Here is a 14085-nt window from a genome sequence, read left to right as displayed (position 1 = left end):
ACTGTCTCCTCTGATAATACATTCCTGTGTTTTGATTTAGGGTCTTTTCATCATAAATCGGTACATTTAAAGACATTTGCTATGATTTTATCCTCTTCTCTCTTCATCAAATAGCATCATGGCTTCCCAAGTGCTCTGCAAACTATATATTGATATACAATAGAAGAGATTACTGTTGTCCACCTCAGACCCAGAGGATGGCTGGTTTCCTCGGGAAGAATGTGAAATGTCATTTGATCACCACTAATAAAATAGCAGCCCCACCATAAATACCTGCTGAATGGATTGAGTTCATTGTTAGCTGCCACCTGCAGGGTTTCACAGTTTACAATGTGCTTTCACCCCTGTTGTCTCATTAGACCCTCGCAGCAGTCTGGCGAGTTAATATGCCTACGATGCTCACTTTATAGTTAGGATAATCCTGAGGATGCTCAGAGAAGTGACAGGTTCTGGCTCTCCTTTGAGTTCACATCCTAGATATTATCTGTTCCCCTCGTCATTATCCTAAGAGGACTCTGCCAACTCCATTTATTTATTATTTATTTATTTTTTCTATCCCCTTCCACCCCCCCGGTGTCTGTTCTCTGTGTCCATTTGCTGTGTGTTCTTCTTTGTCCGCTTCTGTTGTTGTCAGCGGCACAGGAATCTGTGTTTCTTTTTGTTGCGTCATCTTGTTGTGTCAGCTCTCAGGTGTGCCTGCCATTCTTGCACAGGCTGCACTTTCTTTCGCGCTGGGCGGCTCTCCTCACGGGGCGCACTCCTTGCACATGGGGCTCCCCTACACGGGGACACCCCTGCATAGCATGGCACTCCTTGTGTGCATCAGCACTGTGCATGGGCCAGCTCCACATGGGTCAAGGAGGCCCGGGGTTTGAACTGCAGACCTCCTGTGTGGTAGGCGGGCGCCCTAACCACTGGGCCAAGTCTGCTTCCCTGCCAACTCCATTAAGAGACCAAAGATACTAGATGCCCACGGCCATTCGTCCCCGGCAAAAACATGGCTGAGTTTGACCCCTGCAGCTGATGGGCCCTGCTGGTGCTGCCAGTCCAGCCTGGCCAAGCTCTGCCAGCAGCACCCAGGAGAGCGGCCCTGGGAGGAGCCTGCCTGGAGGCCACCCACAGAGCAGCCTCAGCATATGGGCTCCCCAGGCCGGGACTTCAGTTACCTCAGATGTGAAAATGTCATGCAGAGAAAAAGGACTGAAACGCAAAGCCGGCATCTAACCCGCTCAGGGTGGCTTTGGGTTCCTAATCAGCCCGTGAAAGTCACATTCTTGAGTCTGATATCAGTCCCCAAATACATGATAAAATAAAGCACTTTCTGGATGCGCCCTCTTATTAAAAGGGGACACAAAGTTTTGGAGAAGTGGGTTTTGTTTTGTTTTTCAAAAATTTATTTTTTATTTATTTCTCTCCCCTTCTCTGTCCTCCCCCCCCCCCCCCCCGCCACCCCGGTTGTCTGCTCACTGTGTGCATTCACTGTGTGTTCTTCTGTGACTGCTTCTATCCTTATCAATGGCACGGGAATCTGTGTTTCTTTTTGTGGCGTCATCTTGCTGTGTCAGCTCTCCATCTGTGCGGTGCCATTCCTGGGCAGGCTGCACTTTATTTCGCGCTGGGTGGCTCTCCTTACCGGGCGCACTCCTTGCGTGTGGGGCTCCCCTACGCGGGGACACCCCTGCATGGCAGTGCACTCCTTGTGCGCATCAGCACTGCACATGGGCCAGCTCCACACGGGTCAAGGAGGCCCGGGGTTTGAACCGCGGACCTCCCATGTGGTAGGGGGATACTCTACCATTGAGCCAATTTCGCTTCCCTGGAGTAGTAGGTTTTGGAGGGTGTATATGTCTTGACATCAGACCCACTTTGGATTAACTTCTGGCTCTCAAATTAACTCAATCAAGTTTCTTAATCTCTCTGGACCTCAACTTCCTCTTCTATAAAGCCACATTATAGATACAGGAACTACCCAATGGATTTGCATATAGTATATTAATTTACACAGATTAAATATAGTATATTTAATTTACACAATTAAATTACAAAAAAGAGTGAATATTGGAAGACATCTATTACATCTGCTAGAGTCTCCTTGAGTAACTGCAGAGCACTGTTATTTTTCTGAACAAGCTTTGATTTATTTTTTTCTTTTGTAAAGTGTGCAGGAGATGTCTAATAAATCAGAACAGAGCAGAGAGCTCACCTTCCTCATTTTGGTATTACTCCTTAGGTTAATCAATCCGAGGTGGCCTTAATTCTTTATTAATATTTTATTTTTGGTTAAGAACTTGTAGGTTTACAAAAATATCATGCATGAAATACATAAAATACAGAGTTTCCATCTCCCACCCTGCTATTAACACCTTGCATTAGTGAGATACATTTGTTACAACTCATGAAAGAACATTTTTATCATTGTACAATCAACTACAGTCCATCTTTTACAAAAAGGCTTACTGTGTTGTATTGTCCTATGTTTTTCTTTTTTTTTTTTAAAGATTTATTTGCTTATACCCCCCCCCCCCCCCCGCTTTGTCTGCTCTCTGTGTCCATTTGCTGTGTGTTCTTCTGTGTCTGCTTATATTCTCATTAGGCGGCTCTGGGAACTGATCCTGGGACCTTCCGGAGTGGGAGAGAGGCGATCATTCTCTTGTGCCACCTCAGCTCCCTGGTCTTCTGTGTCTCTTATTGTCTCTCCTCTGTGTCTCCTTTTGTTGCATCATCTTGCTGCACCAGCTCTCCGTGTGGACCAGCACTCCTGCGTGGGGTGGCATTCCTGAGTGGAGCAGCACTCTGCACATGCCAGCACCCCACATGGACCAGGTTGCCTTCACCAGGAGGCCCTGGGTATCAAACCCTGGACTGCCTATATGGTAGACAGAGCCCAATTGCTTGAGCCACATCTGCTTCCCTGTTTTTTCTTTTAATTTTTGTGCTAGTAATATATATATGATCTAAAATTTCCTCTGTTGACCCACAGGTTTTATGGTCATGGCAAATGGAGTTCAGTGCTATGTCAGTTGGCCCTTCTTTGGAGCTGGTGTTTCTGCGTGATGGAGCTGGACTCAGATGTGATCTCTTTTCACAAGCATTTCCTGTTACTTTGCCAGAATTGTAGTTGGTGCTGGGGTTTAAGATACATCTAGGGGATCTGAATCTCTGGACTGACCATATGATAGCCAGGCCCTGAGCCTCAACAGACTTCAGCTCCTACACTCTGGTTTATTGGACTTACCCCACTCAGCTAACATGGAGTTGAAGAATGTCAACCACCACACCATGGAGCCTAGAGTGCCTACAACTGAAAGCAGGAGGATTGCATCCAGCATCCATGTGGAATCTAAGCCCCCTCTTAACATAGATGTGGAATGGACACAACTAATCCAAGGTCCACAGGATGGAAGAATAGAGTAAGGATTAGAGTGCACTTACTGATATTCTATTCATGAACTACTGTGATTAGTAATCGAAGTAAATGTGGCATTGGTGTGGAAAAAGTGGCCATGGTGGCTGCTGGGTGCAGGGAATGGGAGGAAGAGGTGAGATGTGGAGGCATTTTCGGGACTTGGAGTTGTCCTGTGTGGTGCTGCAGGGACAGTTACCGGACATTGTATGTCCTCCCCTGGCCCACTGGATGGAACGCGGGAGAGTGTGGGCTATGATGTAGACCATTGACCATGAGGTGCAGCGATGCTCAGAGATGTATTCGCCAAATGCAATGGATGTGTCATGATGATGGGGGAGAGTGTTGCTGTGGGGGGAGTGGTGGGGTGGAGTGGGTGGGGGGTGCGTGGGGACCTCATTTTTTGAATGTAATATTAAAAAAAATAAAAATAAAAAAATAAATACAAGAATGCTCTTCTAAAAAAAAAAAGAGTGTATTGCCAAGAAACCTAAGTTATAAGTAAAACTTAATAGATGTAAATTTTAAAATTTTAATAGATGTAAAATAAAAATGAGATTTTCATCTTTCTTGGGAAGAAGGTAAACAGTATACTTACAAAGAATTTTACATAATTCAATGGTCTATTTGAAAATAATAATGAATAAAATTTTAAAAGTTGTATCTTTAAAAAATAAAATAAAATAAAATTTCCTCTGTTGACCACATTCACGTATACAATCCAGTGCTGTTAATTACATTCACAATGTTGTAACACCATCACCACCATCCATTTCCAAACCTCTACAAGCACCCCAATAGAAATTCTGTACAATTAAAGCATTAACTCCCCATTCCCTACCCCCAAACCAGTCCCTGATACCCTATATTCTAGATTCTGATTCTGAGTTTGCTTATTCTAATTATTTCATAACAGTGAGATCATATAATAATTGTCCTTTTGTGTCTGGCTTATTTCACGCAACATGATGTCTTCAAAGTCCATCCATGCTGTCTCATGAACCAGAACTTCATTCATTGATAACACTGAACAATACCCTATTGGATGTTTGTACCACATTTGGTCTATTCATTCATTGGTTGGTGGACACTGGGGTTGCCTCCCTCTTTTGGCAATTGTGAACATTGCCGCTATGGACATCAGTGTGCAAATATCTGTTCGAGCCCCTGCTTTCAATTCTTTGGGGTATGCACTTAGTAGAAGGATTGCTGGGTTATATGGTAGTTCTTTACTTAGCTTACTGAGGAACCACCCAACTGTCTTCCATAGTGGCTGCACCATTTTACATTGCCACCAGCAATGAGTGAATGTTCCTGTTTCTTCACATCCCAAGGTGGACTTAATTTTTACTACAGCCCCATTCACCTGCTTCCGAATCCTCAAGACTGTCTCTTGTGTATCATTGTCAAGTCATATCTCCTCCTCCTGCCCTTGTGCAATTGCTTTTTTTCGGATCCTTACACTAATCCTTGGAAATTTCATCTTGATAGGTTCCAGCTTGTTGAGGCATCTTTAAACCCTGAGGATGTCATGCAACCTAGTTGCCATGTCTCCCTGCCTAAGTCTGCCACAGCTTGAAGAATCGGCTCCCAGGGTCAGATGAACCTGCTGAGAAGCTCAGAGCACTGAAGTCCACACTGCTTCAGGTCAAAGGGCTTGGTCAGTGAGACAAATCTCTGTCTTCTTTAGCCTTCTCCCTTCCAGGATGCAGGGTTTGCAAATCACAGTTGAGCCTCTCATGGAAAGTAATCAAGGAGGCGGACTTGGCCCAGTGGTTAGGGCATCCATCTACCACATGGGAGGTCCATGGTTCAAACCCTGGGTCTCCTTGACCCGTGTGGAGCTGGCACATGCACAGTGCTGATGCGCGCAAGGAGTGCCGTGCCACGCAGGGGTGTGCCCTGCGTAGGGGAGCCCCACGTGCAAGGAGTGCGCCCCGTAAGGAGAGCCACCCAGCGTGAAAGAAAGTGCAGCCTGCCCAGGAATGGCACCGCCCACACAGAGAGCTGACACAACAAGATGACGCAACCAAAAGAAACACAGAATCCTGTGCCGCTGACAACAACAGAAGCGGACAAAGAAGACTCAGCAAATAGACATAGAGAACAGACAACCAGGGTCGGGAGGGAAGGGGAGAGAAATAAATAAATAAATAAATCTTTTTAAAAAAAAGAAAGTAATCAAATGAGCCAGCTGGCTACCAGGTTGCAGAGTCCTCGACAGACTTCAGAAGGTGAATTCACAGTAACAGGGTCCATTTTTCATCACAAAGGGCTGCTTCTTTAACCAGGGGACCTTTCTAAGGTTTGGGAAACATTCCACAGATGCACAGAGCACACTTTTGGAAAGAATCTGGGTTGACCTTGAGGGGAACACAAAATAAGACCTTGTTCCTTAAGAGAAAGCAGCTTACCGTACTTGGAACATAAAAGCCATTTAAATGACTCAAATTTTCATATGTCACTCTAAACTCCACTTACAATCTTCAGGGTGAAATTCAAAGATAGTATAACTTATGTACATTATTTTAGCTACTTAGCTATTCTAAGGAAATCTCCAAGGGAAACGATAGACCATCTTCTGATCTCCCTGAATCTTGGTAGAAATCAGTAGAGCAAGATTTGGAATTTTAAATCCTCCTATGTCTAAATTCACTGTTTCAATAAAATGCTGTCTATGTTTATGCAGCTATGCAGTAATCCAGGCCAGTATTTTCAATGTGGCTCATGGTTACACAGAAAATCCTGTTATCAATAAGAACATTTGAATAAATTTGGTAATTCATCCTCCTGAGCTTTAAATATTTGCACCTGTATGCAAATCGCCCTGAACGTACCCATTGGAACTAATCCACTAGAAATATGCAGAAAGATAATAGGCAGGAAAATATTCTTTATGTACATGTAAGTAATAATGGCAGAGCAGTTTTCTATTTCGTCCTTCAGAACATTAGATTTTTTTCTATGTTATATATGCATTTACTATCATTATGCAATTGTGCAATTCCTTTTTTCATTTTCATCTCTGAAATGCAGTATTTTCCCAATCATCAAAATACAAAATAACTGTTTTTTTCAATCACTTTTGAGGAGTCCTCTTCTTTCCAGTATTTTCAAAATGCAAAACATCAAGCATAATTTGCTGTTGTTCTGTGTTTAAAACTCACTTTAATAGAAGCAGCTCCAGGCCAGCCACTGGAGGACACAATGTCAAACAGAGATGAATCAACTTCACACTGGGACAGAAAGGAGACAAAAATCAATTGGCCAACTTCCCAACTTCATATTTGGGATTGATTAAAAAATCCTTTTATTCCAGATGTCTGTTTTATTTCCTTTTGCTGTATTTTTCTTTTCTTTTGAAACCTTTGATGGGGGGAATTGTGGTAATCCTACTTCTTTGCTCAGGGCACATGACCATCTTGTCTTGCATCTGTGCAGGTTCTTTCTCTTGTTTTATTATTGATTTTTCCTTTCATTCCCATGTTTCTCCCAAACCACTGCTCTAGAAGAAAGTATCCACTCTATGCGTTTTATATGTATCTATGGATATAGATATTTCCATTAAAATATTAAACTGTTTGGTATGCCTGTATTTCAGATTTGCATAAATACTGTTGTGTTGTGGCTCTCATTTTGTTTCTTGTTGCTCGTAATAACATGTTTTTTAAGATCTACCCATTTTGCTGCTTGTCCATCTACACTGCAGATTGTAACTTGCTATATAATAGTTCATGACAGGATCTATCATATTTTACTCATCCATTCCTGTGGCAGAAGCTAATTGTGCCCCAAAACCCATTCTCTCCCTCCTCCTTTTAGTAATTGTTTCATCAAAGTTTAATTTAACTTGGCCTTGGCCATCCAGCCAAGTCTCTCTTGCAACTAGCAGTGACCACAGAATTAAATTCTGGGCAATGAGGTTCCTGGGGTAAGTGAAGGATGCAACTTCCAGGTCATGCCCTTCAAAAGAAACTGCTTGCCTTTCTAGTCTTCTGTCCTTCCTAGGGATTGGAACAATGATGTGGCGATGGTGAACCAATTGCAGCCTTTCAGGTGAAGGTGACCTCAGGTGACAGCAGAGCAACATTGAAAGAGTAGTGACTTCTATGGCATCGATTTTACCTGAGAGAGAGAGAGAGAGAGAGAGAGAGAGAGAGAGAATCTCTATTACGGCAGCCAAACCATTACCCTGACAAATACAGGTCCCCTAATGATGACAATCCTGCTACAATAAACAGAAACATCATGGTGGACATCCTCATAACTATTTCCTCGTGAGAAAATGTGAGAATGTTCCTGGGGCTTACACATCAGAGTGAGATCGCTCTGTGTTCCACCTACTCAGGCATTCAGCCACTGTTACTGAAATGACAGATGCATGGCAGTATGCAGTTGTTAAAGCCCATAAAACTGCACAACGCAAAGTGTAAGCCATAATATCAACTGTAGACCTTGGTTAGTAGCAGTGCTTCGGAATTGGTTCATCCGTTGTAACAAAAGTACCATGCTAATGGAAGATGTTTATTAAGAGGGGAAAATGTGAGAAGAGGAGGGATGGGTATATGGGAATCCCCTATGCTCTCAGTGCCTTTCTCTCTCTCTTTCTTTCCTATCCCTCCCTCCCTCCCTCCTTTCCTTCCTTCCTTCTTCCCTCGCTTCTTTCCTCTCTCCCTCTCTCTCCCTCCCTCCCTCCCTTCCTTCCCTCCTTTTCCAGTGAGGATAAAGTGTTATCTCATTGTTTTATTTTCATTTCTTACTGTTCACTGGTGAGTTTGAACAAGTATCCATATACCTGCTTACTTTGAGGCTCCCTTTTCTTTAATTTGTCCACTCATATCCTTTTCTTATTTTCTGTAGGGTTTCCTTTTTTTCTTGTTGACCTGCAGGAATTCCTTGAATGTTCTGGATGCAAATCTCAAGTCTGTTTTCGGCATTGCAAAATTCTGTCTCTTGACTGTCAGCAGTCATTTGTGTTCACTGTGTTCTTAGCAAACAGAAATGGTAATTATTATGTATTTGTATTTATTATTATGTATTGGTATTTTGCCAAATGATTGGGAATTTTTGTAAAAATTTCTTCCCTGTTCCTAGATCTTAAAGATCTGCATTTTCATCTATTAGCTTCATAATTTTACCTCTTACATTTGAATGTTTAATTCAAGGTCCACATATGAGATGACAAAATTAAAGAGCCAGCTTTATTTTTTCCCCATATAATGAGCAAGTTTCTCAACTGCAACTTTTAAAAAAACCTGTCCTTTTCCTATTGATTTTAGTATGTCATCTTTATTATATACCAAGTCTCTCATAAAATTAAGGTCCATTTCTGAATCCTATTTTGTTTTATTGGTCTGTTTGCTTCTATTGCAGTATCATACTGCTTTTATTAATGTGACTTTGTATTGGGTCTTAATATGAGATATGGAGATTTCCTCATTCCATATTTTAAAAGTGACTTCTCTATTCATGTAATTTTGTTTTTCCATATAAACTTCAAGTGACTTTTCAGTTTACCTAAAATTCCAGCTGGGAAATTTATTTGCATTGCAAAACTATGTATCTTCCCATTTGTTCATCTTTTCTGTCTGTTAATAGAGTTAAAAATGTTTCTCTGAGCAGGCCTGGTGCATTCTTTCTTGGGTTTATTTTTTTCCCTTAGAAATTTTTGATAGTTATTGAGTGTTCTACAGCTTACAGTAACTATCATAGCTACAACTTTTGGCTTCAATCTTTCTGAGTAATTACTATCTGATCTTCAAATCAAAGAAAAACCCAAAAGAATCCAACCCAACAAAGCACAGCCCGATTTACACCTCATACACACAAGTGAGGTCATGGGGCTTCCCATTTTTTACACTCCAGCTGTGTGTGTGTTTCATCTTTATAAATTGATTTATATTTACATTTTATGTAAATGGAATCATACAATACATAGTATTTTATGTCTGGTTTCTTTCATGTGAATAATATGTTTTTTTTGGCCTGATATTAACATCTTGTATTATTAACATACATTTATTCAGATTCAAAGAAAAATGGTCTTATATATGCAATTTTATCCATATTCATAATTCACATGTGGTTTTGCTGTGGTATACAGTTCCATTTACATTTTTTATCTTTCCTTTTAAAAATATACATGACCTTAGACTTTAGCTTTAAACCATTTCATACCCACATAATAGTACTGCTAGTCACAAATATTATGTTGGGCTTTCACCTTTTCTATTCACTTCCAAAGATTACACCTAAATTTCTTTGATCAAACTACTTCGAAGACACCATCAAAGGTTTATTATTACTGCTTTAGATGGTTTTATTTCTTTTTAAAATGTGAGTTCCAATGGAATTTTAAAATTAGATTCAAGCCTAGAAATGAAAATGAATCAAAAAATACAAAATCATGGGAGTGGCTGTAGCTCAGTGGTTGAACACCTGTGTCCCATGTATGAGGTCCCGGGTTCAATCCGGGTCCCTCCTGAGAAAACATCCTATCCAATGCTGTCTCACAGGGAGGTTGCATGTCATGAGAACAAGTGTCTACTCATGTGGTATGAAACAGGGATGCAGATGCCTTGAAGTCAGGGGGTGGAGACATCCCCTTGGGCCTTTCAAGGTCAACTCAGAGAACTCCAAGTTGCCAGAGGCCCTGACTTACATTCCCTTGGGTAAGCAGGAGCTTTAGTCACACCATAAACTCAGACAACTTAGTTGACCCAGAGGAGAAGGTCTCTGGGCCAGTCCTACTCTGTCCCTGACCGTAGGCACGCAGAGAAGGCTTAGAGCCTAGAGATGCTGTCTTGCTGGGGTCAGGCCAAAACTGATTTCTTTTTTTTTTTTTTTTTTTTAAAGATTTATTTATTTTATTTAATTTCCCCCCCTCCCCTGGTTGTCTGTTCTTGGTGTCTATTTGTTGCGTCTTGTTTCTTTGTCTGCTTTTTTGTTTCTTTGTCCGCTTCTGTTGTTGTCAGCGGCACAGGAAGTGTGGGCGGTGCCATTCCCGGGCAGGCTGCTCTTTCTTTTCACGCTGGGCGGCTTTCCTCACGGGCGCACTCCTTGCGCGTGGGGCTCCCCCACGCGGGGGACACCCTTGCGTGGCACGGCACTCCTTGCGCGCATCAGCACTGCGCATGGCCAGCTCCACACGGGTCGAGGAGGCCCGGGGTTTGAACCGCGGACCTCCCATATGGTAGACGGATGCCCTAACCACTGGGCCAAAGTCCGTTTCCCCCAAAACTGATTTCACCTATTTGATTCCTGTAGGCTGGTACTTGTCTGCAAGGTGGTCCTCTCTGTTCTCTTCAGGAAGGGAAATACCCCCTCTCTCAGAGCCTGGAATGGGTCTCCAATAGAGGGGATAATGTAGGCCTCATTGCAACAATAGGGATACCTAGAGACAATGGATGCAGCCACAGAGAAGCTAGTGCTAGAGTCTCCCTTCCTGGTTTTGCAGAAGCTGGTCTCAACTCCTGTGTTCCTCATTTGACTTCCGGGCTGGACTCAAGAGTATGTGAGACAAAAGCACCCACTGAAAAAAAGTCAGGCTCAGGCAAGAGTGGCCCATGGAACATTGAAGCTGACCTGCAAGAAACGTTGAAGGCTGGGCCCTGGAACCATGCCATGCTTAATTTCAGAGGCAAAGCGTTTTCTAGGAGAGGAGCACATGGATGGGTAAAGGACAAATCTAGCAGTTCATTTAGCATGTCTTGGGTTAATTCTTGATCCCTTTTTCATGATGCATTCATGCCTTCAGCTCATACTTATTAAGGGTCTTTCAGCTCTGACAATATAGTAATGAAGAAAAAGTGCCAGATTTCATGGAGGTAATATCGTATGTGAATATAAGGAATATAAGGCATAATCTATGGTTCTACATGCTATACCTTAGTATATAATTGCATAGAATGCAAAAAGATATTTTAATGCTTGCATTTTTATTGGTATTATACATGGTTTCTTATTTACTGTATTTTCTAGTTGATTATTGTTAGGATAGAGGAATGATATTGATTTTTGTAAGCTGACTTTTTATTTGGTACCCTTGCTGAATTTCTTATTAGTTCTAAAATTGCTAAGCAGAGTGGGTGTAGCTCAGTGGTTGAGCATCTGCTTTACATGGACAAGGTCCTGGGTTCAATCCCAGTACTTCCTAAAAAAAAAAAAAAGTTTTTTGATCCTATTAAGAGTTATGTAAATGATCTGTTCAACTGCAAACAACAATTTATCTCTTTCTTTCAATCTTTATGCTTATTATTTTATTCTCAGATCTTATAACTTTGGCCAGCACATCTAGTTCTATGCTAAACAGTAACAATGATAGCAGGCATCCTTGTCTTTTTCCTGAACTTTAAAAGGAATTATCAAAATTTTACCCATTGAGTATGATATCTGTTGTAGGTTTTCGATATATTGCTTTTCTCAAGGTAGCAAATTCCCTTCTAGTCTTTGTTTTCTGAGACTCTTTTTCATAGACAGAGGTTAAATGTCATTAAATGACTTTTCTGCATCTTTTCAGAACATAATTTGATTACTAGCATGGTGGTTTAAGAAAAGTGGTCACAGATTGACCAATTGGGGACTCTCTTCTCTCCCCTTGAATCTGAGAAGACATGCTTTATTTAATCAATGGGATATGGTAGAAGAGATGATATGTGAATTTCAAAGCTAGGTCAAAAATGGCCAAGAGCTTCCTCCTGGATTTCTTGGCTCACTCACTCTGGGGGAAGCCAGCTGAACTGTCATATAAGAATTCTGATTACCCTAAGGATGCCATGCTCAAGAGGCCATGAGTAGGCACTTGGCTTGACCTCCCAGCTGAAGTCCCATACATCAGCTAGCATCAACTACCAGCCAAGTGAGTGAACTAGCTTAGACATCTGGCTGCATTGAGTTTTCAGATGGTTGTAGCCCCAGCTGACATCTGATGGCAACAACATGAGGGACCCATGATTTCAAGCCCCGTTTTCTCAAGTTTCTGACCTACAAAATGCTGAGCAGTGTAAACCTTTGAGTGTGAGGGTAGTTTGTTATGCACTAATAATAACTGGAATGTGTGGTTAATTTTTCAATAGATTTTCTAACATTCACTTCTCCTTTCATTCATGGGATACACTGTATTTAACCCTGAAGAATTTGGTGTATTATCTTGGATTTGGACAACTGTATCTATTTGGGGACTCCCCATTTATATCCACAGATGATATGGGCTATGTTTCCCTTTCCATTTCCTTTCTGGAAATACATTGCTCAGGTCTCCTTTCAGAGAATTTGCTGTGAGAGTATAGTTGACTGAGAGCCCTCATTGTTGCCCCTTTGGATCCACTTGTACATGCACACCAAGGCTAACCAGCCAGTCACTGAGCACAGTGGCAAAACTAGTTCTGGCCATTCCTGCCCAAACTGGGTCTCCTCTGACAAGCAGCTTTTGCTCAAGTGTCCCCATTAGCTGAGATTTTCTCACAATGACAATGTGCTCTGAGGTTCTTCCTATATTGTGGTCTGAAGCCTCTCACTGCTTAATCCTACTCCTTCCCTCTTCCTCCTTCACAGATGCTCCCTCAGGATCTCTGATGCTTCTAATCCCATCTTAGTGTCCACGCCTCAGGGGACCTAAGCCAACACAGTGTCTTAAAGTGACTCTAAGATTTTTTATTGTCTTAGAATCAGGAGAAAACCATGTGATTGCCTAAGTTTTCATACAGAGAAAAAGGAAAACAATGACCTCCAGAGGAAAAAAATATCTAAAGGCACGGTTATAAAGATAATTTCTATGGCATCTCATGACTCTACTGCTAAGGAACATTAGGGATGGGGGAATTTTTTTTTCCATTTGAGACCACTGATCCAAAGATTCACATATTTTGAAAGCAACTTGAGTTGAGTTCTCTCCATATGCATCCACTTGGGATATATTCAATCTAACTACTTTTCCAAAGAAAACTAGAGAACCGAGCAGCCATTCCTAAGTACAATAAGAAGGAACAAACAATACAATGTTCTATTAATAAAATACTGTCAGCTAAGAGACAGAAAAGAAAGTGAAAGCAGCAAGAGGGGACAAGAGAAAGGAATGGAAGAGGTAGGAAAGAAAGAGCAAAGAAGGGATGAAGGACAGTGAGGAAGAGAAACTCCCAAGGGCAAGCATGCTGGGTGGAGGCTTTTGTGGACCCCAGAAGATTATGTTCTTAAGCTAACCCATGTGGACCCTTTGGGTGGGATTCAATGAAGGGACCCTTTGATTTGATCACTCTGAGTAGATCACTTCAGTTAAGGACATTTGATTCTATTGTAGGACCCAGGGTGGGTCCCGATGCTCTCACAGGAGTCTTTTATAAATGGAGGACAAATAACAGACACATAGAAAAGCTGCAGAAATAGAGAAACCCTGAGAAGCTGGAATCAGCCAATCACAGAGGTGCAGAAAGACACCCCCTTCAAGGCCTGGCTGACAGGAGAGAGATAAGCCATAATCTGAGTAACCTCCACCTGCAAAAAAAAAAAAAAAAAAAAAGTGGAGCAGTGTGCTCAGTGGTTGAGCACACACTCCACATGTATTGAGGTCCCAGGTTCAATCTCCAGTACCTCCTAAATTTTTTTTAAAAGATTGCCCACAGTTGAGTTCCAGGGACCGGCAGAGTTGCCATTATACCCTGCCATGTGCCTGATCACCCACAGCTGAG

At 41.9% G+C, this 14085-nt stretch overlaps 1 protein-coding gene across 5 annotated transcripts in view; it reads right to left on the bottom strand.

The window, feature by feature from the left end:
• The window catches only part of LOC131276009 (ferritin light chain-like), a 178559-nt gene that overhangs the window by 82819 nt on the left and 81655 nt on the right, over positions 1-14085 (bottom strand). For 4 of the 5 annotated variants that reach the window (XR_011647407.1, XR_011647409.1, XM_071211850.1 and 1 more), the window contains 2 exons: positions 7387-7528; positions 6571-6639 (listed from right to left, as the gene is read on the bottom strand). Coding sequence is in view for 2 of the 5 variants with exons in the window: in XM_071211850.1 (XP_071067951.1) it covers positions 6571-6639; positions 7387-7528 (211 nt within the window). In the remaining 3 variants the exon portion in view is untranslated. Of the gene's footprint in view, positions 1-6570; positions 6640-7386; positions 7529-8198; positions 8391-14085 lie in introns of all 5 variants that reach the window. The other variant, XR_011647408.1, reaches the window with a different exon arrangement.

Source organism: Dasypus novemcinctus, chromosome 25 (genome assembly GCF_030445035.2).
Source record: "Dasypus novemcinctus isolate mDasNov1 chromosome 25, mDasNov1.1.hap2, whole genome shotgun sequence".
Lineage (NCBI taxonomy): Eukaryota > Metazoa > Chordata > Mammalia > Cingulata > Dasypodidae > Dasypus > Dasypus novemcinctus.
Note: the sequence above shows the minus strand (reverse complement) of the source record. Positions and strands in the feature narration are given on the sequence as shown.